Raw genomic sequence first — 23,866 nt, 5'->3', positions numbered from 1 at the left:
ATGCCACCTTGACGAAACATAGATTAGATGTTCAACCACAAACCGACTGGAATCTTAACAGCAAAGGGTTTAGTATCGAAGAATGGGGAACGCATGAATGCCACTGAACTAAGTTAGGTCAATGCCTGGCATTCGTGTTAACTTTCAGTCTTAGTAGACATCTCGTGACAGCCATTAACGGTCTGTGCGAATCATTTGTAAGGCACATGAAGCGTGGCTATTCATTTACAGGGGTAAGTGCTCACTTGACCAACGTTCTTTGCCTGAATATAAGCGCCCAGGCTCCTATAGTGGCTTAGTTGACGACATCCCCTGTTATGGCCAAGACGCAAATATGTCCAGCCAGAAGAGACCCGTTGCAAAATATTGCGAGCCATTCAGCGCAACCTCGTTAATAGCAGCCGGCCAGTTAGTCTAATTTCCAACCCACCAAGCATGTGGTATCACCGTTGCGCGCCAATTAGAATATGCTTGGGCAACATAGCTGCGGTGCTGCTTTGCAATGTCGGCTGGGATGAGACAGGCAGTGCTGGAAATTGCGATCTGGATGCATGTCGTGTTGAATGAATATCCATGTGCAAACCTGAGTGAGATGCAAACGTAGAGGTGTATTGCAGATGGTTTTATTAGATGCCAGACCAGATTACGATGAAGCGTGCTCCTTGGATGTCGTAATGGACGGAATAAGTTCATATATTCTCGCGCAACAGGTTGAGCCGTGCAGCTATCCCAGGCCATTGCACGCACAGGAACGCCGTGCATCAGACAGCTTTCACTTTATCTCCATATGTAAAAGCCCCCTGTCGGCAAGCCGAATCGCAGTGGGGAGGACTTGCCCGTTCTCCAGCAAAGCGTTGCACCATTGCAACAGCGACCTAGCTTTGACGGTATATAGTTCTTGATCCATGCCGAATATATAATGGTGACCACGCAGAATATTTCCCGTCAACGACCTGGTTCCGCCTGCGAGGAATGTCGTCGACGTAAGGTCCGATGTGACCGTCGACGTCCACAATGCCAAGTGTGCTTCGAGACTGGGATCGACTGTAAGATAAGCACCACGAGACTTCCAAGGGGGCCGCGGAAGGGCCAACTGCGGACATTGCGAACACGAATTGGTAAGTCTTGTTGGACGTCGACAAAGCTCGGTGCTCATACTGGTCAGCTGCCCTTGAGCGTTGCCTGGCCGATCAGCATCCGGGGATCAATCAGCAAATGGCGGGGTTGTTTGATGGTTCTGGAGTTGAGTGCGACTCTGAAGAAGATCCTCTCCGTGAAAGAGCTACACTTCCTGAACAAGTTCCCGAAATATGTTCCGATGATCAGCAAGGAGGTGGGTCGCCACGATCCCCCGATCCTCAGACGCGACCATGTGGACTAGTCTCCGATCTGATGCGCGCAGATCTGTAAGGCGTCCCATCGAAAGCTCGGCACATTGCGAAGGCATATACTAACCCTTACAGAGACCAGTTATACTTTGATCGTGTGCATCCCTCTGCTCCTATCCTGCAGCGCTGGCGCTATCAGGTATGGGCGAAACAGCCCAGAAAGAGCGAAGCTCAAGTGTGCCTACAGTATGCCATGTGGACGGTGGCTGCTTCCTTGTCGGCCCACTTTCAATCTCTCCGAGACACCCTCTATCACGAAACGCGCCGAATGTTGGATGCAATAGACTTGCGAAGCCCCATTAGCGGGATCCTAGCAGTGGAGCAAGCCCAGGCATGGGTGTTAGTTGCTATCTATGAGTATATGCAGCTGTCGCCCCAGCAGGCATGGATGAGTGCCGGTAGATGTTGTCGGCTGGTCTTGGGTATGCGGCTATATGAGATAGATGATCCTAATAGCCCGGTAACAATGGCTCGAGAGCATGAACCGAACTTAGTGGATTGGACCGGGCTGGAGGAGCAAAGGCGAACTTTTTGGATGGCGTATTCACTGGACCGGTTTATCAGCTTCCACAACGCGCTGCCATATACCTTAAATGAAGAGCTGGTATGTTTCGTTATCAAAAAGGGATATTACACATCTAATTAAAGCAGATCGCAACTCGACTGCCAACATCGGAGGAAGACTTTCAAGCTGGCCATCCTGCAGCAACTCAGTTTCTATCGGAAGTGATGGCGGGCTATTCGAGCAGCGATAGTTCTAACGTCCAATCATCCTTTAGTCAATGCGTCATCTTAGCCACCTTATGTGGCCGAGCACTCTCACACAAACAAAAGTCGGCTATGGAGCAGATCAATGGAGAACTGGGTGATGGACTGTGGACTCGACATCAATGGTTGCACGAAATGCTCACCTATCGAATCCAGGTGCTCTCCGTCTTAGCACAAGTGGACCCAATGCTCATTTTTGCGAGGCTCGTAGCGCAAACTTTGGTTCTTTTTCTACATAGTGTACTGGAGGCGATAACATGGAAGACAGGCGAGCATTTGCTAGGTATGTTCGAGTACGAGCGCCTTTGCGTGATGGCCGCGCACGAAGTTGTCAACCTAGTGAAGCTACAGGCCCAATTAGGATATTTCAAGGTACTTTGCCCATGCGACCAGCTAGAGAAAGCTTATTGACGATATAGGTGCATCCATTGACCCCAATTCCGATCATGATGTGTACTGAATTTTTCACGGCACATCCTTATCTTGACGGCTCCTTCGATATCATGCTACAGGAACTGCTTGAGTGCCTGCAGGATTTGGACCACGTGAAGAATCCGAGCCAGAGCCCTAGGATATCTGTTTAGGATTTAGATCGGTGCCGTATAATGGGGTTGTGAACATACCTGGAGCATATCGATGTGTCCTATTAGTTCTGTCCATGTAGTATGGAACACCGGATATGATTATATGTTATCAGTGATTATCTAGGAGAAGACTGTGGTGGAGTATAAGTAATAAACTCCAGCTGATAGAAACGGCTCTTTCACTCTAAATAGCTTTGGCCTCCCTTGACCAAAGCCATACTGTAGAATGAGTCTATGTGAGAAAGGCCTGCGCTTCGCTACGTTGGGTATATGCCTTGCTAGCATTGCTCGGATGGCATCAATATCAGTATTCCAAATACCCACGAGATATACGCATCTGGCAATAGATCAGCTGTGACAAGAAAATGGAGAGCAGCCACCGTGTGACATTGGGGCAACTATCACTGGTCCATAGACTCTTTGTGCATGTTCGTTGTTTGAGACTAGGAATGGGTCAGTCAGCCACCCCGAGGAGATGACCCGACGATAAACTCCGTCCGGCAATGTGTTTCGCTTAAGAGTTATTAATACAGTTGGGATAGACCAGGACTTATCCAGCATAATAATCAACCAATGTATTAGTCTGGAGCTTCGGCAGACGGTGACTTGACCCATGGCGGGAAACAAACAAGGTCTCACTCGGACAATGTTATAGTCCCCCACCCCGGCCCTGGTTTAACTTTTCCAGTTCAATGAGTCGCCCTTATCGCAATTCCAATATGCTAAGCCAGCTGGAGCCTCCACCTGGTGGTAATACTGTGCTCATTTTCGGCTGCCAATGTCTCTCGTTCAATATTGACGACTTCCATCGTCTCCGGGCGACTGTCCTGGAAACACCAGAGCATCGCTGGATCCAAGATGTCTTGTCGGAGCTGCCAGTATACTATCGAACAGCATCCACTACATATGTCCAGAAACTGAAGAATATACCCGGGACACAGCAGCTTCGCAATTTAGCTGAATGGTTCCACACAGGAAAAGTGCCGACGGACAGCTTTCCATTGCCGTATATCCAACTTGCCCCACTATTAGTGATAACTCATTTCACGGAATACTGGCAATATCTTCGCATCAGGCACCATAAAGGTCCAACATCTGTCAAGGAGTCATCGGCGGAAAGCCCGGTCGTGGAGATCGTGGGGTTCTGTATTGGGTTCCTAAGTGCTGCTGTTGTTTCTGCCGCTCGTAACCAGGAGCAATTGTCGAAGTATGCCGCTGTCGCTCTGAGGCTAGCGACATTGATGGGCGCTCTTGGCGATGCGCAGGAGAGGGAAGAGGAGTATACATCGCTTGCAACGGTCTGGAAAGCTGCCGAGCTGGAGAACAGGTTGCCATTAGTTTTGGAGGCATTTCCGGAGGTACGTCCTTTGACCTCCGATATGGGACCAGAAAAGTTGACAGAGTAGTCATATGTTACGGTACGATTCGACACCAACCGGGTTACTATCATGACACCGCGTCGGACTATCAAGCAGCTGGAAAATGAGTTGCAATCAGCTGGATTTAATACAACCCAAGTCGAGTTCAATGGCCGATATCACTGGGCTGGACATGAGGATACGCTGCATGCACTGGGCCGAATGTGCGATAGCGATCCAGCCTTGCAACTACCGGATACCTCACAATCAGTTGTTCCCACACGCCCCAATATACCGATGGACACTCCTCCTAAAGGTCCTCTTCATGAGTTAGTATTATGGTCAATCCTAGCAAAGCAGTGCCAATGGCTTGATACATTCTCAAAGGTGTACCGAGCTCACCTGGAAGATACTGCATCACTCATCATTGAATTTGGACCAGAGCGATGCATCCCGCCTACGTATATGCGCAAGCTACAGGGACGCACCGTGCACTTTGCAGATCTCGATCTAAACACACTCTCGCGAACTCCACCTCTATACCAGACACCACGGAGCTACGATAGCGACATTGCCGTAGTTGGCATCGCCTGTCGCGTAGCGGGTGCGGATGATCTTGAGGAGTTTTGGAGATTACTGTGTTCCGGGGCATCACAGCATCAAGAAATGCCTCTAGAGCGTTATAAGGACTATGAGACCCCTTGGCGGCCGAGTGCCATTCGACCTTGGTATGGGAACTTTGTCCGGGACATCGATGCATTCGATCATAAATTCTTCAAAAAAGTGCCAAGGGAGGCAATGTCCCAAGATCCGCAGCAACGACTACTTTTGCAAGTCGCGTACCAGGCCGTGCAACAGTCCGGGTACTTCCATCGGCCCAATATTAACAGGAATATCGGGTGCTACATTGCATCCTGCACGGTGGACTATGAACACAATGTCAATTGTCACCCGGCTTCCGCATATTCTGCAACCGGGCTACTTCGGAGCTTCATGGCTGGTAAACTGAGCCACTACTTCGGATGGCGCGGTCCAGCATTCTGTGTGGATAGCGCATGTTCCGGGTCCGCTGTCGCACTTCATCAAGCTTGCCAATCTATAATACGAGGAGAGTGTACAGCCGCGCTGGTCGGCGGTGCGAATGCTATAATGAGTCCTTTGGCGTATGACAATCTTGCAGGAGCTTCATTTGTGAGTCCCACAGGACCTTGTAAGCCATTTGACGCAAGCGCGGATGGATATTGCCGTGGGGAGGGCTTTGCTGCAATCTTTATTAAGAAGATGTCGGATGCCCTGGCAGATGGTGACATTGTCCTGGGAACAATAGCTTCTACAGCCGTCGAGCAGAACAATAACTGCACGCCAATAGTAGTTCCCGATGCATCTTCTCTTGCTGGGTTATTCACTCAGGTGACTAAAAAGGCGCACCTCCACCCTCGGGATATATCGGTCGTTGAAGCTCATGGAACCGGTACACAGGCTGGTGACCCTGCAGAGTACGTCAGCATCAGGCAGACCCTTGCCGGGCCACGTCGCACTAGTCCATTGTCCCTCGGATCTGTTAAAGGCCTGGTCGGCCATACTGAGGGTGTGTCCGGCCTGATTGCGTTGGTGAAGATCTTGTTGATGATAAACGAGGGCATCATTCCTCCGCAGCCGAACTTTCAAACTCTGAATCCACATATTAATGCATCTCCGGATGATCAGATACATATTGCAGTCACCCTCGAACAATGGAGAGAAAACTTCCGTGCAGCACTGATCAATAATTACGGTGCATCGGGATCGAATGCATCTATGGTGATCACGGAAGCCCCTTATGCGTCCGAACATAGGATGTCCTCTTCCATCCATACTTTTACGGTCGCCCTTCCAATCCTAATATGTGCTTCAGACGAGGGCCGACTAAGTGACTTCGCCAAACGGTTGCGCCAATTCCTCCATCACCAAGCAATATCTGCGGCGCCGGCTACAGATTTGGGGAACCTATCCTTTAACATCTGTCGCCAGTCCAATCCCACACTAGACTCACAGGTAGCCTTCACCTGCTGCTCGAAGTCGGAGCTTTCTTCCAAACTGTCCTCTATTATTGATGGCGAAACAAGCCACATTTTCAGGTTTATCAAGAGTCCTCGATCCATCGTTCTGTGTTTCGGTGGCCAAGTCTCCACATTTGTAGGCTTGGATCGCACCGTATATGACTGTATCTCGCTACTTCGTTATTGGTTGGATCAATGTGATTCCCTGGCACAGTCCTTTGGATACGGTAGCCTTTTCCCTGGCATCTTTGAGCACAACCCCATTATCGACCAAATACAGTTACACATCCAACTCTTTTCACTACAATACTCTTGTGCCCGGTGCTGGATTGATTCGGGGCTAGCCGTTGAAGCTGTTGTTGGACACAGCTTTGGCGAATTGACCGCACTATGCATATCTGGCGCTTTATCACTTGGCGATACAATCACACTGATCGCTCGCCGTGCGGCTATCATTCGTGATGGCTGGGGGCATGACCATGGCGCTATGCTTGCAGTAGAAGGGAATAAGGACGATATCATGCGTCTCATAGATGAAGCATGTCGCAATACACCAACCAATGTCGCTCCAGCAACGATTGCTTGCTTCAATGGCCCCAGCAGCTTCACGCTAGCTGGAACCACTGCTGCCATTGATGGCATCCAAGCGACTCTCAAAACGCCGTCCTATATCAGCCTTAAGGCAAAAAGGTTATTTGTTACGAATGCCTTCCATTCAGACTTAGTCGACCCTTTGTTGCCAGCCCTCGAGGATGTTATGTGTGGGATACATCCTCAGGAGCCAATTATCCCGTGCGAGAAGGCAACGGAGAATGCGTGCACAGGTACAGTCACGTCCGACATGGTTGCAAAGCATCTCCGTCAGCCGGTCTACTTCCATCACGCAGTACAGCGATTGGCAGAGAAATATGGTCCGTGTGTCTGGTTAGAGGCCGGTTCCAATTCCACGATCACATACATGGTGAATCGCGCACTTGTGCCCTCTTCAGGACATCACTGTCAAGCTGTGAACATCACGACTGAACGTGGTATGCAAAGCTTAAGCGATGCAACTGTCAGTCTCTGGAAGGCAAGCGTATCAGTAGCCTTCTGGGGTCACCATTCCCAACAGGCGCAAAAATACGTCCCTATGTTTCTACCACCGTATCAATTTGAGAAAAGCCGGCATTGGTTGTCAAATAAAAAGCTTCCTGGTCCTGCTCACGAAGCGGGCGCTACTCCGGCAGTTAGCGCGTCTGCTTTACGATTTGTCGGATACCAAGATACCCAGCAACTAGTTGCCAGATTCAGTATCGACACTGCTCATCCGCAGTACCAGGAGTCTATCGCGGGGCATGTCGTTTCACATACTTCGCCAGTTGCGCCTGCATCTTTCATGCTAGACTACGTTGTCGAAGCACTCCGCAGCTTACCAGAATGCAAAGGGAAGATACCCCAGGTTCAGAACGTCACAAGCGATGCGCCACTCTGCCTAGATATGTCCCGGGATCTATGGATTGAGTTGTATGCGCAGGATACCCATAAGCATATATGGGATCTAAGATATCTAAGCGAACAACTACAGATTGGGCGAAGGTCACAAGTTCTCCACTGTTCTGCCAGATTCACGATGTTTGACCCAGATGATTCACAGATACGGAGCGAATTCACCAGGTACAGTCGCCTGGTGAGCCACCGCCATTGCAAGGAGCTTTTGAATGATCCGAATATAAGTGACATAATCCAAGGGCGGAATGTCTACCGGACATTTGCTGAGATTGTAGACTATTCTGAGCCTTACCGCGGGGTGCAAAAGCTCGTCGGAAAGGATAATGAGTCAGCGGGTAGAGTAATAAAGAGGTATACCGGCCAGACATGGGTGGATACATATCTGTGTGACTCGTTTAGCCAGGTGGGTGGATTCTGGGTCAACTGCATGACAGACCGGGCGCCCTCCGATATGTATCTAGCCAGTGGCATGGAAATGTGGATGCGGTCGCCAATATACGCTGACCCTACTACCCCACGACCGGACACATGGGATATACTCGCAAAGCACGAACGAGGAGATGACTGCTATACTAGTGATATCTTCGTGTTCAATCCGACAACAGGACAGCTCGTAGAGGTCTTCTTGGGGATGCAATACACTCGAGTCAAAAAAGCGACATATTCTAAGATTATCGGCAAATTCATGCCACAATGTGCGGCACATTCATCTGATGTTAATAAGCTTGAAACTGCAGTGCCGCACGCAGCCGTCCCTGTCCCGCAGGCTGCTAAAGCCAAGTCCGACAGCAGTGGGCCGAAATCCAGAATTAACCTTACAGCCCGTATTAAGGAAGTTGTGGCCGAGTTCTGTGCCATAGACCCGAGCGAAATCACTGAGGACGGCAACATGGCAGACGCTGGAGTGGATTCTCTCATGGCGATGGAGCTTGCTCGTGAGATGGAGGAGGCCTTCCACTGTACTTTGCCTGCCGCAGATTTGATGGAGGCAGACACATTCCGGGACTTGGTCAATTGCGTCAAGGGTGCCGTGGGAGAGTGCGATAGTGACGAGCATGAAAATTCCAGCCGGAGTTCAGAGGAGATAAGTTTCAAAGACAGGAGCCCTGATGGGGATTACAACACTCCCGACACCGAGCCCCCAACCAGTGTTGCATCAGATACCCTGGATCTCGAGCTCCCCTTGGAGAGTGTGTTAGAGGCATTTGGAGAGACCAAGGCGCTCACCGACCATTTCCTAGCTGACAATAAGTGCAGCGGTCGTATACATATTTTTGCTCCGCTACAAAATGAGCTGTGCGTTACATTAACGCTAGAGGCATTTGAGCAACTTGGTTCACACATCCGGACTGCATCGCGTGGCCAACGTCTCGACCGAATACCGTTTGACCCACAGCATCAGGAACTAACCAACTACCTTTACAAGAGACTTGAAGAAGCAAGGCTTGTTCACCTAGACGGCAATACTGTTATCCGCACAGCCATATCAGCCCCAAATAAATCTAGTCTCTCTATTCTGGAGGAGATTAAGTGCTCCTATCCTGAGTATGCTGGCGCCAGCAAACTAGCGTATTTCACGGGCAGTAAGCTGGCTTCTGTGTTGTGCGGTGAACAAGACGGTCTCCAGTTGATATTTGGTACTAAAGAGGGTCAAGAACTGGTATCATGGATGTATGGCGATGAGCCACACAATGTTGTGGGGTATATGCAAATGTTGGACTTCATAAAACGGCTAATACAGAAAGTCCCACGAACAGGAGCGGAGGCGGGAGCTCTAAAGATTCTGGAGATGGGAGCAGGTACTGGAGGTGGCACGAAATGGTTCCTTCCCGTCCTATCAAAGCTTGACATTCCGGTCGAGTACACTTTCACCGACATCTCACCAGCATTTCTCGCGCAAGCTAGACGACGTTTCAAAGAGTATTCGTTTGTGCAATATCGTATTCATGATATTGAGAAGCCCCCGCCCGATGATCTCGTGAGCACGCAGCACATCATTATAGCCAGCAACGCCGTTCACGCCACATCCAGTCTACAAGAGTCCACGCGAAACATGCGGAAGGCCCTGCGGTCAGATGGAGTGGTCCTAATGTTGGAAATGACGCGACCAGCGTTCGCAATTGATATTGTCTTTGGCCTCTTTCGTGGGTGGTGGGTTTTCAACGATGGTCGCAACCATGCCATTACCAACGAACACCGTTGGGAGACAGATATGCACACGGTCGGTTACGGCCATGTAGACTGGACAGATGGTCATTCACCGGAGGTCAGTGTACAGAGAGTCATCTTCGCCACAGCGACCGGGACACAAAGTGAACGCTTGCCGCTCGGCAAGCCTCTAGAAAAGGTGCACCCAGTACAAAAGGTAGACAACGCTTCGCGGAGGAAAGTGATTGATAAGTATATACGACGGAGTATTGAGACTTTCACTCTGCCTGTGACTTCACAGAACGGCTTTGGGTCAGATGGGCAGGTCGTACTATTAACGGGGGCAACCGGTAGCCTCGGTAGCCATATTGTGGCGCATCTCGCTCAACGACAGTCTGTAAAGACTATATTCTGTCTGAACCGGGGTAATCCCAATGAGGAGCCATTCCAAAAACAGACGTCCGCACTCAAGAAGCGCGGGATACCCCTAGCCACTCATGAAATGTGTAAAGTAAAGGCACTGACAGCAACTATCTCTCATCACAAACTGGGGCTTTCGTCAGAGCTATATGACACTCTCAAGACCACTGTGACCCATATCATCCACAATGCTTGGCCAATGAATGGGGGGTTGAAGCTATCGGGCTTTGAGAAGCAATTCGAAGCGATGCGTCACCTAGTCGACCTCGCGAGCGACATCGCATGCCATCTTCCCACAGAGTCAAAAGTTAGGTTTCAGTTTGTTTCCTCTATTGCGACTGTCGGACATTACCCCATCGTTACCAGTCAGAATAATGTCCCAGAACAATCAACAAACATCGAGTTTGTGTTATCCAATGGATATGGTGAGGCGAAGTTTGTCTGCGAGCGAATCCTCCAGGAGACTCTCCAGCGATATCCGAGTCGCTTCCAAGTTATGGTAGTTCGTCCGGGCCAGATCGCTGGATCTTCTAGCAGTGGGTGCTGGAACACAGCAGAGCACTTCCCCGCTATGGTCAAGTCAGCACAAACACTCAGGGCACTTCCGGATCTGCAAGGAGATCTTTCGTGGACACCTGTGAATGATATCGCCGCCAGTATAGTGGAGTTATTGCTGACTGACAATACACCTTATCCGGTGTATCACTTGGATAACCCCATCCGCCAACCTTGGCATGACATGATACGCATTTTGGCTAGTGAGCTTAGTATTCCTACCGGTAATATTGTCCCCTTCTCTGAATGGATCCAACGAGTCCGCAGCTTCCCAGGATCAAGAGAAGATAATCCAGCAGGTATGATGGCCGACTGGTTGGAAGAAAACTTTGAGCGTATGTCATGTAGCGGAGTTTTGTTGGAAACGACAAGAGCGAGGGAGCATTCCTCGACTCTGGCTGGGGTCGGGCCGGTCAGTGAGGAGGTCACTCGGCGGTATTTGCATTGTTGGAAGCAGTGTGGATTCTTGCACTAGGGGTTAGATATCTAATAGAAGCTAATTTAGTCTCACTGATAGATTCTATTTCGCATCGTGTGCCTCGCGTTGATAGAATTGGGAAACATGATCCACAGGAATTTGTGGGATTAATTAAACTAATTGTGATGGTGTTTCTTTTACACATAATCCGTTAGCGCTAGGTCGTATCAGGAAAGGCCTTTCGGCTACCTAGTAGGTACCTAGCCTACCTAGTACCTAGTACTAGTAGTACTATAGGTCCGAATGAATATTTTCTAGCATTTCAAAAAGCAAGCGATATTTACGTTACATCTCGTGGAATCCACATCGAGTCGTAAAATCAACCATTCCTGAAGTTCCTTGTTACCATCAGTCATTAACACTTGTGGAAACGAACAATGGTGTTCCACTTGTCGTTATGGAAATCCTGACCAGAGAAGGTCTGGCCTCCATGAAGACAAGTGTTTTTAATCAGCTGCGCGCCGTCGGCAATATTTTTGAAGCTGGGCAGGACTTTGGTAAAGGTATTCTTTGATCCAGGTCAATATATGTTACTGCAAATAAGAACGTAGCCTGGAGGTACTTACATCATTACACCACCAAATAGCCGATGACCAGGAACAGCTGACCTGACCACAGCTGCCGGGGCCAGGTCCTCTCTGAGGCTTGCCAGGAACGGTCCTCAAGTACTTGATGCCTTTATCGATATCACTCTGATAAGCAGAGGGGAATTTGCCACAGACAACATCGCCACGCTCGACTAAATGCGATGAAGTGTCTTCTTCCTCAGCAGCCTGTTCGGCAGAGACAACAGTGGGGAACTCATTGTCGTAGTTAGGGTTGATCTCGCGCAGTTGAGATAGGACTTTCTCGATGGTACCGTTCAAAACGACGGTTGGCCCACCGGGGGTCGTCTCGACTTCCCATGAGAATTCCTCAATGGTATATCCCTCAATGGGGGACTCATCGGCTTGCACCTGATGAAGGGTTAAACAAAATTGTGCAAGAATAGGGTGAACAAGTCACACTCAAGCATACCTGAGTAATAAGGCCAGCAGCCAGCAACCAAAGGAAATTAAAAGATTTCATGATTGAGGTCTGTATCGTCTCGGTAGAATGAAAGAATTGAGAATAAGCAACCCTGTGCTCTGGATATTTTGCGGCTTTATAGCAACGTACTGCGACCGTACGCACAGGTAATCAAACGTAGGGTTACATTATTGTAGTGGACTAATTGTTCACTAATCTACTAGTAAGTACAAGCAAAGTCTAAGAGAGATGAGGATGGGGGTAGCATGGGAAAGTAGATGCAGGACTAAGACATATCCAGGGCCCAGGCTTTGGTAAGTAGGTCACTAGCTCCATTGGAGATCTAACAGGGCTGAGAAGACACTAATTTGACCATCAGCAGAAACATCTCAGGATCCTCGGAATATTGTTATGAATTTTCTGTGGGTTCGAATAGATTTACTGAGCACATATTAACTCACGTTTCAATGGTCTTGCATTTTATCTAAAGTCATTCTGCACTATGTCATGGACCCTGAACTATAGGGCTTAGAAGCAGCAGGAATCATATATGCCCAGTGGGTAAAAGCCCCAAATATAAACTTGGTTCCTCACCTTGGCATAGTGGAATCACTAGACATGATGCCAATAGATCGAAGTAGGGCTACCTACGGAGGGCTGCGTGCATATTTCCTTTTTCAGAGAGCAACGGGTCAACTATGTCTGCTTTTCTAAGAGCACGTCTATTAAGAACCAACGAAACACCACCCGATATTCAAATATCTCCCGTTGAAAGTGCTTGGGTCGACCATAAGCGAGACTAGCAGGGTATCTTCGACCCACTAGCGCGTCCCCACTCCCCACATATTGTCTTACTATGTTGAAGGCGGAATCAAAGTCCGAGGGCCGACTCCTGAGAGATCATAGTTGAACGGAAAGAGATGTTGCTGTTTCTCTTCAGGTGGGTCATCAATCACTCTACAGCCAGACCGTTTTCTGCAGGTTAGTTCCGTTGAATGCTTCGTGAGTGTGGGAACCCTGGCTACTGTCACAACCCCCAACATTACCTGCCTGAGTAATGTGACAGTCTGTCAGTATCATTATAATCAGGCTATCCAGAACCATAATCCATCACAAAATTAATAGAAGTAAATCTTTGATTAGACAGTCATCCGAGACTGCGGTGGCTTGCACAATGGAGAGAGATACAAGCTGAGGACAAAGAAAAAAATCCGGATTAGAATGATATACCATAGATAGCACACCTGGTAGTGGGGCGTTCTAGGGAAAGATCCTATGTATTAGTTGCGGTATCCTTTGTAATGCCTATTATAGAGCAGCCTTTTATCGCATTGAGTTGACGGACTTGGGGTGTCACTGAAAAAGGAACAATTGAACTGCACGTTGCTGGGTCTTCCGTGGAGCGTACCAGTCCACGTGGTGACAATAAATATCCAAACCGACATGCAAAATTTGAGGCAAAAAGCAGAAGGTCTACGATATGCTATATAAACTGGTTGGTTTGACCTTCTCGGCTCTTTTAGGTTCACCTTCAACGTCGTATTATGTCATAACAGTCGTCTACAAGTCCACTCAAGAGACTCTAATTCAACCCACGTATCTGTGGCCTGTTCTTAATGCCATGTCTATCAACCGCATGGACATTAACTATGTACTCAACTCAGCTGAGACGGATACTAACAGCATCGATGAGGAGCAAGCACCATTTGAGAGCTCAACCAACAAAAGCTATCAGTCAGATGATGTTACCCAGCCAGCAATCCCCCATTATCCGTTATCAGAGTAGGTCATCCAGTACAAAGCGGTATGCTTGTATATACTGATGCCAAGAGGATGGGTTTGCTAACAATGACTAGAGACATGTCGTGCCCAGGACATGAGGGGTTATGCTTCTGCCCTTGGTGCCCTGACCGGTGGTTCGGGGATGATGAGATTGATTCTCATATTGTAGGTCATCTTCAGGAGGTCAACCAGGCCATTTGGGTCGGCGATGGGAAGGACCATAGTATTACTCTTACCAAAATGGTAGCCCATGTCATGATGTGTGTGGAACATGCCCCACCTTACTGTTGCACATATCAAGACGGTAGTCCATGTGAAACCTTTCAAACGCCAAAGGACCTTATGGACCATATCTACAATGCCCATTGTCCCAGGGCGTTCAAGTGTCCATGGCACCCTTGTGAGGGGCCAAACTCTGTTCACTTTGGCTACAATGGGTTAACGGAGCATGTCAGGAAATGCCACCTTTTCCCTGTCTGGTACATGTGCAGTTACTGCCACATGGTAGTGAGAAACCGGGCTGGTCTTGTAGCCCACAGATGGCATAGACGACACCTGGAAGTTGAATGTGACATTGAAAAGATGCTTAACAGTGATAACTAGCTGTAAACCCTTCTTTCTCTCCTTTCCTTTTTCTTAAGCCATCTTTTGCCTTTGCTTTGTCTTTGTCTTTATCTTTTGTGTCTTTGTCCAATTACTATCTTCTGTTATGTTTCCTATTTCCCCAACAACGAGCATTACAAGGTTCTCAGGAAATTGCCATTCTAGCCCTTCATATCTACTTAGATCTACCAGAGCAAACCATGGCCATCTGCATAGACTTTCGTGCAGATATTCTCCCTCATAATCTCAATGGCAACGCCTGTTGATCATAATTTTCGAACCTCTCTCGATGATATCCTTACTCTACTATAGTAATGCAACACGATTTATTCCCACTTACTAATAGATTATATCTTAGTGTTGGTGGCTAGAAAACCAAGAAAAGAAATATCTCTATATATGGAGCACTGTCGCCGCTGAAACTAGTGCTAGTATAAATGTGATATAACCCAAAGAGGTAATGAACGGCCTGAGGTACTTATTAACACCTATTGAGGAAGGGAGTGACTGCTTTCCCTTCCGCGTTTACTCAACATACTCTCATCACATCACTTTCCAGTTCATCACACCAATCATGTATCTGAGGAAAATGAATCTAGCCCTGCTTGTACTATTCAGTTTCCTTTTGCTTGCCTTTGCCAGCCAGCCCTCTCCATGCGTCAAGGTCCACTTGATTGTTGCTCGACAGAGTACCTCCTGGCCAGGGGAAGGTCGTATGAAAGAGCTAGCCGATCATATCAAGCAACAACTCCCAAGTTCTGACTCCGAAGCGCTCCAGTATCCGGCATACGGCGACATCTGGTGATATCGCTCTTCGGTGTTCACCGGAGACAAGGCTATGGTCACTGCGATTACTACTTATACATCACGTTGTCCAGATTCGAAGATCGGGCTTCTAGGATACTCACAGGTTCGTTATTAGTTTAGACTATTCCGCTCTGCTTATTAACTGGAGATAGGGCGCCCATATCATCGGAGACATTCTTTGCAGCTCCATAGTCGAGAGAGAGATCCCAGCCATCCCTCCGATTGAAGATTACCTGGGTAAAAGGAGTAGGTGAGCGTAGCTCGGATAGCCAGGCTAGCTACTCACAGGTCTACAGTTGTCGCTGCGGTTTCAATGGGGGATCCTACATTTATCCCTGGTCTTCCATATGACTTCGGGACAAGCAAGAACACCGGGGTTCGATTATCTTCTCCGAGCTAAAGCTACAACTAATATTCAGGGCCAGAAATTCCCCCGAGTAAACAACACAGTGTGCACCAAGTACGATTCCATTCGGCGGTCGTATTGTGATGACGGCGACATATATTGCGCCTCGGGAATTTGGTTTGGGGTTCATAGAAGATACGTTGCGAAATACAAAGACGACGCGACACGTTTCGTGCTTTCGAAGATCAATGCAACAATGCAACAGTGGTGACATGACGCTTATAGTATCGGGTCAACATGTGGTAGGTACACGGATGTCAGAGATGGATTTGTGGCAGAACGGACAGTACTAACGTCAATACAGCTGAAGCTCTATGGTTTCAATCCATTGTGGAGGGTTTGGGCATCTAAATTACACAGCCCGGTATGAATACGCAGCTGTGCTCTTAGTCAAATCTATGAATGTCACCCAGGTTCTGTGATCTTACCTGAGAAATATCTCAATTCATTATGCCTACTATTTCCTGAAGGATCACTTTATAAGGAAATTAAAAAACGTGATACATCACGTGTAGTATTTCATGCCTAAGGCACTGATCTGTGAACCCCGCCATATATCAAGTCCAGTTAAGTGAATTCGTGTGTATTTCACTTCCGCTATTCTTCAAATCACCTGGAGCTGATGGTATCCTCATAATGTCCCTGAATGCGTCTAATCTTTTCTCCGTTCACGGCATCGTCGCCATCATTACAGGCGGCGGAACAGGTGTGTACTACCGTATCTCATCCTCAGTATTATATATTAATAAATGTAGGCCTCGGGCGGACCATTGCCCTTGCCCTAGATACCAACAACGCCGAGAAAGTTTTTATCATCGGGCGTCGTGAGCAACCACTTCATGAAACAGCCGCTCAAGCGACGAACCAGTCCATCATTCCCATTGTCGCAGACATCACCTCGCAGGAATCTCTAGAGAATGCGTACCACGCCGTAGCGGCTCAGACTTCGCACATCGACCTTCTATTTGCCAATAGCGGCACCGACGGTCCATCCGCCCATTTACCGCCCAAACCAGATGGCTCACCACCAACCCTGGCTGAATTCCGCGACCATCACTGGGGTCATCAAATGACCGACTTTTCAGAGACCCTGAACGTCAACGTGACCGGCACACACTACACCATTCTGGCATTTCTGCCACTGTTAGACGAGGCGAACAAGCGCCGTCCACCACAGGATTCTAATGAGCTTGCGTCACCACATCCGCAAGTCATTGTGACCAGCTCCGTATCAGCAATGATGAACCGTCCAGCGAGTCTAGCATACTCATTCTCGAAGGCCGCTTTACTGCATCTAGTCGAGGTGTTTGCGGCTCAACTCGCGCCGTACCGGATCCGTGTCAATGGTGTTGCCCCAGGTCTATTCTATAGTGACCTCTCGAAACATCTATTTGATAAAAGTGGCGTGTCAGGACGTGGGATCTCCGAGGGGTCCTTTACGACTGAGCTTAACCCTCTCACCCGAGCGGGCAGCGATGAGGATATTGCCGGTACGATACTGTGGATGGCGAGTCGGTCAGGGGGATACCTGAATGGGGACACAATCGTGCTCGACGGTGGCCGAACAGCGGTTGTCAGATAGCTTTCTTGGCCAGTACGAGGCGCAACGTTGGTGAACCTCACTTGTTAAGCTATGGCGCAATGTCCATCCTGTCAGTCCCAGACTTTTGGTGATGACTATGTGGGTTATCAATATTGGTTGGTAAAATAGAAATACAGTCGGAGCATTTAGCTATTACACGTCCTAATCATGGAAGAGCCATATCATCCCCACAAAATCTTCACCTATTTCGTCTCGCATCTCATAGATCATCGAATGGCATGCTTTATGACTATGCACAACCTTATCTGACTCAGCATATGCACGAGGGATTCCGCCAATGAGAAGCTTCCGAGCTCCCCAGATCGACATCATCAATCCTTATCTTATCAACGCCAATCACTTCTGCTTCTCAACTTTCTCCTTTTCATCATCCATACAACAACCACCACAGACTCTATAAAAACAGGGTCAATGACAACCAAAATGCAACAATGTCCACCCACCATTCCATCAAACGCAAACCCGTCGCCCTACCACCCCAAGAAACAGGCATCATCCTCACCACAGCACCACGACCACAAACCTCCCACGGAAAGACCCCAAACACAGTTACACCAACACTAAGACCAACAACCAGCAACGGAAGACCACCGGAACTATACGCACCACCACCGCCCTACTCCCAAAATTCCAATGTCGCACCTCCAATACCACAACCCCCAACTCAACCCCGACCACCCCAAACAACCCTCTCAACGCCACCCCTCCGCAACCACAAAAGCACCCCCAACCTCCGCAATCCACCATCCGCCCTCCCCCGCACCGCAACCGACCTCCCAATCCCAGGCCCAAACGCCATCCAAAAGGCCTACGGCGAAGTGTCCCACTTCCTAGGCGGCCTAATCGCCCACCCAACAGAATCAACCCGCCATTACACAATCCTCCGCCACTCCCACGGCATAGTCTTCTACCGCGGCAGCACGACCTCAATCGCCATCTCCATCTTTTCAGATACCCTCCTTCCCCAGGACAGAAAATACTTCCTCCAAAGCCGCGGCTGGACCGGGAAAACAGGCATGAAAGCCAAAGCTCTCTTCCGTCTTACAGATGACTGGCTAGACGTAACGCCTTCATTCGCGCTTCGCGCAAACCAAGTCTCCCCGGGAGACGAACGCGCGTGGCAAAGAGATATTACCAAGTTTCGCAAGAAGGCACCCTCGAAGCTTTTAAATCATGAACTCCGCGAGACGATTGTGGCCAGAATCCCCGCCGAAGCAGGCGACGGATACTTTCAATTAAATCTCTGCCAGTCCGCGAAGAAGAAAGTCCTCTGTTCGAGTCCCGTTTTCAGGGTCCTAAGTACTTCTCTAGACCCTAGTTCATTACGGGGTGCAAGTCTATCAACCATGCCCCTCGAAGTCGGCGCAATGGTCCTAAGTACATACGCACAGACTGCAGTACAAGCGATCATTAACCCAGTTACGTCAACAGTATCAAATAAATTGACACCCTACAAACCAGGCACAGTCACCCAAACCGCAGCAGAAACAGCATACTCCCTAAGTGGAATGGAAGATCGTGTCGCGCGCATAAGAAACCACAGAGGCAACAATGACTCAAACCCCACCGACGAGACAGAAAGCCGAGCGAGACAAACCCAAGAATACCAACAGGCCGGGGCGCTGGAAAACGGCCCGCAGTCTCCTTTCCCAATGGACTTTAAAGCGCGCACTCAACCCCAAACTCAGGGTCAATTCAGCGAAAGCTCACGGTACACACTTACCAAAGTCCCGGATACGGTATTGGACAAATTACGCGGGCGTTACCTCGCCTGGGCGCGTTATGACCTCGATAGGAGACCATCAAATACACCTCCTAAATCACCAACTCAGTTTCCAAGTTCACCATATACTCCTTATAACCCCCAGCACGCATATATAACCCCATCCAACTCCCAAGGCTCCCAGATCCAAGCTCAAAGTCAAAGTCAGAAAAGCCCCTGGTTCCCAACAATCCTCTCCATCAGCCCTCTAAATCCATCATACCAGAACAGGGTGAATCTAACATCAGCGATGCAAAAGACAACTCTCCTCCGGTTCCTCGACGAAATCCACGTCCCAGCTTCAAGCAGGGTGCAGATTCGCGTAATGTGTTTTCTGCGACCGGATATCCCTCTTCCGTCGCCGTCTGGTATGACGGAGAAGGATCTTCTAGTCGCGCGAGAGAGGGCAGCTGAGGCGGAGATGTTGGCTGATGCGTGTGACGTTGATTGTGCGCAGGGGATACTGGAGCATCCGGCTTGGGGGCCGGAGGTGCTTGGTGCTTCTGAGCGACAGGGAGGCTGGATGGATCGGACGAGAGAGGGGATGGAGAATGTAAGGACGCGAGCGGAGAAGATAGTTGAGAGTGTGCCCCTTCATTGGATTGGGGTTCGGTCGGCGACGGCAGAGATGCGGGATCGACAGGTGGAGATTAATGGTTTTTATATTGTCCGATAGTCGATGTGGTTCAAGATTGTGTATATTGCTTTGTATTATATGTGGATAATTGTATAATGGCCATCTCTCTGTCTGGGCAGATAGTAAATATTAATAACAACGTACACTCAGGGCACCGCATCATCAAACCTCCATCCAGCACCTCGGACATATTCACTAGGACTTGCCTTCCATTTCCTCAACACGGCTTTGACTTCATCGTTGAGCTCCAGCTCCGCTGAATCGACACGTGAAACCAGAGTTTGGGCCAGCTGGATCCTCAACGTACCATACAACGAGGTATGTTCGTGGATAGGCCCATCTCCAAGGAGTAAGGCACAGGGCAATATCTCTAAGCGTGCAGGAATTTTCATCGCCCCTTCCAGGAGCTTGAATTCGGCCAACAGGGTCGGACCCGCTTCACACCTCTCAACAAGCTGCAGCACACGAAGCGCAAACTCTTTGTCCGGCTCCTCGACGAACGGATTTACCTTTGTCGAGGGGAGAATAGTGACCTGCAATTCCAGCCACGAAGGGAGCACCACGGGTTGGCGATCCAGATGTTCACCCACTCCTCGGTTTGGAGGGATTCCATATTAGCTGCGTTCTGTTCCAATATCCTCTTATAGAGCACTTGGTACCGTCCCTGGCATTCCGAACCTGTATACCCAAGAGATTTACCTGCAAGTGCTCATGGTTCATTCAGGACTCTCGTTCTTCGCTTCCTTTCTGCTTCAGGAGCTGTGGAGTATGAGACCATAGTCGACCTACATGTGACATTAGTGAGGAAGCAATGCAGCGCTTACAAGCGCTGATTTAGCAGGGCGACCTTGGATCTAGACTCACAATAAGTGACAGAAGTTGAAACTTATATATTGTTCGCTTTTACCAACAGCAGATTCCCATAGCAGTGAGATCTATCTCCAGATAAAATACAACTTTAGATTGCCAGCCGAGAATAGCACTGTCCTTGGGACTACCACTATAGTTATCATAGCATGCTCAAGTAATTCGAAAACTTCAGTTATCTTTGTCCAAGTAAATGGTATCCTGTATTTACAAGCTTCAAGGCGAGATGGAGATGAGAGCTGTTTGATAACAAGTATAAGTCATAGCCCTCACTACCAGTCTGCCATCCTGGATTCTAGCATCAACCCTGTCTGATATACGCAACAATCATTCTTAAATAGTCCTAACTCCTGACCCATGTACAGCCAGAAATCGACAATTGGACGGACCTGGATGGTATCTGAGGAATCAACGTCCGCCGGAAAAACAAAAGTCCACGAACTAAAATAGAGGACCCACGTGGGTACCAACAAAATGCCCGAAAAGGGACAACTTTATCACGAACTGAAGATAAGATGGATGGGGCTGGTGGGTCACGCATATCATATCGAATCGCATACGTAATAAGCGCCTTATCTGCCTTACGGAGTACGTAGTAATCATCGTAAACAATGATGCATTGGCTTGGTATCATTCAGAGTGGAAATATAGCTATGTAGATATTAAAAAAAAACCTTCGCACATGGCCATGCAATTCGTAACTAGAATACCGAAATTAGAAGATTGAGCCGAGATGAAATCACTCGATCAGGGCCATCAGCTTCCTTCCCCACGTATCTCTCGGTCGGGGCGGTTTCTCCGCCGCTAAAATCTCCTGCAAGCCTGTTTGCAAGTCCACCTCTTCTGGTCGCCATGCCCATGGATCCTGCCAGAACAAGATGCGGTGACCGGCGTACAAGACGAGGAAGGCGGGAATACCAATGTAGGCGGTGAAGAAGTTGGACGCGGACCATTCCGACGGGAAGAAGCAGGTGAAGCCGTTGATCAGAGTCAAGAAGATCGCGCCACCCATGCCGATGTACATGCCGTAGGGCTGCATGCGGGAGTAGTAGGGCTTTTCGATGCCTTGCACTTGGATGGCCTTGTTCCATCGGATGTAGATGATGCCGCAGCAAGTCCAACTGATAAATCCGGAGGTGTTGGTGAAGTTGATCAGCCAGTTAAAGACCGTGTTACTGCCGCTCCCGACAGAGAGGTATGCGAGAAAGAGGAAGAGGGAAGAGATCCCGACCGCGTAGTAAGGGACACCCCACCGGTTGCAGGCTTTGAAAATGCTGGGGGCATTGCCCGACACCGCAAGACCGTAGAGAGAGCGGGAAGACATGTAGAGGAAGGAGTTTCCAGCCGACCAGGCGGATGTAAGGATGGCCGCATTGACAATGTGATTTAGTACGGGAATTCCGGCGTTGGAAATCGCGACCACAAAGGGGGAGGAGGAGGCATCGTGGCCATCGCCATGTACCAGCTCTTTGGCGTTGGACGGGCAGATCACACCGATCGCGAGCGAACCCAGGAAGTAGAAGATGACGAGTCGATAGATATAGCGACGCGCAACCTTAGGGATGTTCCGGCGCGGGGATTCCATCTCACCACCACTGATCACCACAAGTTCAGGGGCAAATAGGAACGCGATGGCACTCTTGACGATGCATTGCAAAAGACCAACAAAGCGACCACGGTCACCACTAACTAAATATGTGTTCATGACACCGGGGTCTTTCCAGTAATGGAAGCCAAGACGCTGACGGTTTGGTCCGCCGCCCCAGAAGAGGATGAAGGAGAGGATGAGAAGGCCGACCAGGGTGATAATCTTGATGCTGGCAAACCAGAATTCGCTCTCTCCGTAGGCACCGACCGGAAGAAAGTTGAGTACCACAATAACCACCAGCATGATGGTAATCCACACGGCGATGTGAACGCTATTGGGCCAGTAATCGATGACCATGGACGCGGCCACGATTTCATAGGCAGCTAGAATCGCCAATGAGTACCAGTAAAGGTATCCCATGGCGAAACCCAAGCTCCGTGAGACGTAGCGAAAGCCGTGGTAGCTCATGGTGCCACCGTGGACCGGCATGTAAGCACCTACTTCGGCGATTCCGGTGACGATCGCATAAATGAGTGCGGAGATGAAGGTGTAGCCCAGGAGAAGAGATAATGGGCCACCAATCACTAGCGCTTGACCCGAACCCACGAACAGACCGGTGCCAATTGTGCCTCCCAGTGCCATCAGTTGTACATGTCGATTTTTGAGACCGCGCTGGGTATTCATGTATCGCTCATCCAGCAGGTCGGCCTCCACCATGGCCTGCATGGTGCCCGCCTTGACATCGCCGGATTCAGGATCATGGGAATAGGACGCCGCCGGAGCGATAGTGGGCTTCTCGCCGGAACCCATGTTGCCGTGGTCCCGAGTAGTTAGTAGGGGAAGGATTAGCAACCAGAGTAAATATTGATTTTAGAAATGGTCAAGAGCGAGAGATGAAGAAGCTATGCGCGGGACACCCTCGGTTATAAAGTCGCCAGACGTTGCGGGCCAAGCAGAAAAAAGAACAAGCCACTAGCCTCGGGCGTAACATGTGTTGCCTTATCTGCAGCTACACTTTGGGGCCAGGGTCAGTGACCTCTCGCCGTATTCGTCTTAGTTCAGCTTCATTAACGGGAAGTTGGTCGTAGACAAGGCTTGGTACGCATGCTCACTGGTTGGACCAGCCAAGAAAATGGGCGGAGGTGAAGTTGCGTCCGGTTGCTGATAAGAAGGAATCTACATGCGGGGAAGTTTTATTCCCTTCTACTCAGACCGGTCGTGTTGCCTTTCCGGTGATTGGAGGGTGAAGCTCAGGTGGCTTGTTTTAGGGTTCACGCTTATCAGCGGTTGACTTCCTTCGTTTCTTTTGTCTCCAAGTGCCCCGTGGCGTCCAGAGATTTCTTAGCTTTTCTTGATCAGAAGTTGGATGGATAACGAGAGTGATAATGTCAATTCCATTACAATCACTTTTATTTACTCATCCGTTGTCGGCGGAAAATATCATATCAAAAGTGAGGAGAAGTGATAAGCCACCCGGTGAAACCAGAGATATCAACGAAACCACTACGAGAGCCTACAACCACTTTTAGCCTTACCACCTGCATGATAATCCCTCATCCACGCCACTCTGTGCACTA

At 49.2% G+C, this 23,866-nt stretch overlaps 6 protein-coding genes across 6 annotated transcripts; 4 read left to right on the top strand and 2 right to left on the bottom strand.

The window, feature by feature from the left end:
- Positions 1-919: 919 nt before the first annotated feature.
- Positions 920-2,740, top strand: AO090010000113 (fungal specific transcription factor domain-containing protein; the record flags this gene model as incomplete). Its single annotated transcript, XM_023233808.1, has 5 exons — positions 920-1,118; positions 1,166-1,406; positions 1,464-1,992; positions 2,040-2,528; positions 2,669-2,740. The coding sequence occupies 5 exons, from the start codon at positions 920-922 to the stop codon at positions 2,738-2,740; spliced, it is 1,530 nt and encodes a 509-aa protein (XP_023094041.1).
- Positions 2,741-3,432: 692 nt separating this feature from the next.
- On the top strand, positions 3,433-11,223 carry AO090010000114 (uncharacterized protein; the record flags this gene model as incomplete). The annotated part of the gene is made up of 2 exons (XM_023233807.1): positions 3,433-4,098; positions 4,147-11,223. The coding sequence occupies 2 exons, from the start codon at positions 3,433-3,435 to the stop codon at positions 11,221-11,223; spliced, it is 7,743 nt and encodes a 2,580-aa protein (XP_023094042.1).
- Positions 11,224-11,337: 114 nt separating this feature from the next.
- On the bottom strand, positions 11,338-12,294 carry AO090010000115 (uncharacterized protein; the record flags this gene model as incomplete). The annotated part of the gene is made up of 5 exons (XM_023233806.1): positions 11,338-11,415; positions 11,511-11,555; positions 11,603-11,734; positions 11,793-12,182; positions 12,244-12,294. The coding sequence occupies 5 exons, from the start codon at positions 12,292-12,294 to the stop codon at positions 11,338-11,340; spliced, it is 696 nt and encodes a 231-aa protein (XP_023094043.1).
- A 4,174-nt stretch (positions 12,295-16,468) lies between these two features.
- AO090010000117 (SDR family NAD(P)-dependent oxidoreductase) lies at positions 16,469-17,414 on the top strand (the record flags this gene model as incomplete). Its single annotated transcript, XM_001827108.3, has 2 exons — positions 16,469-16,538; positions 16,588-17,414. The coding sequence occupies 2 exons, from the start codon at positions 16,469-16,471 to the stop codon at positions 17,412-17,414; spliced, it is 897 nt and encodes a 298-aa protein (XP_001827160.1).
- A 452-nt stretch (positions 17,415-17,866) lies between these two features.
- On the top strand, positions 17,867-19,873 carry AO090010000118 (uncharacterized protein; the record flags this gene model as incomplete). Its single annotated transcript, XM_023233805.1, has 1 exon — positions 17,867-19,873. The coding sequence occupies one exon, from the start codon at positions 17,867-17,869 to the stop codon at positions 19,871-19,873; it is 2,007 nt and encodes a 668-aa protein (XP_023094044.1).
- A 1,567-nt stretch (positions 19,874-21,440) lies between these two features.
- AO090010000119 (proline permease PrnB) lies at positions 21,441-23,099 on the bottom strand (the record flags this gene model as incomplete). The annotated part of the gene is made up of 1 exon (XM_001827110.3): positions 21,441-23,099. The coding sequence occupies one exon, from the start codon at positions 23,097-23,099 to the stop codon at positions 21,441-21,443; it is 1,659 nt and encodes a 552-aa protein (XP_001827162.1).
- Between the last annotated feature and the right edge of the window lie 767 nt (positions 23,100-23,866).

The sequence above is a fragment of the Aspergillus oryzae genome, chromosome 8 (assembly GCF_000184455.2).
Source record: "Aspergillus oryzae RIB40 DNA, chromosome 8".
Taxonomy (NCBI): Eukaryota; Fungi; Ascomycota; class Eurotiomycetes; order Eurotiales; family Aspergillaceae; genus Aspergillus; species Aspergillus oryzae.
Note: the sequence above shows the minus strand (reverse complement) of the source record. Positions and strands in the feature narration are given on the sequence as shown.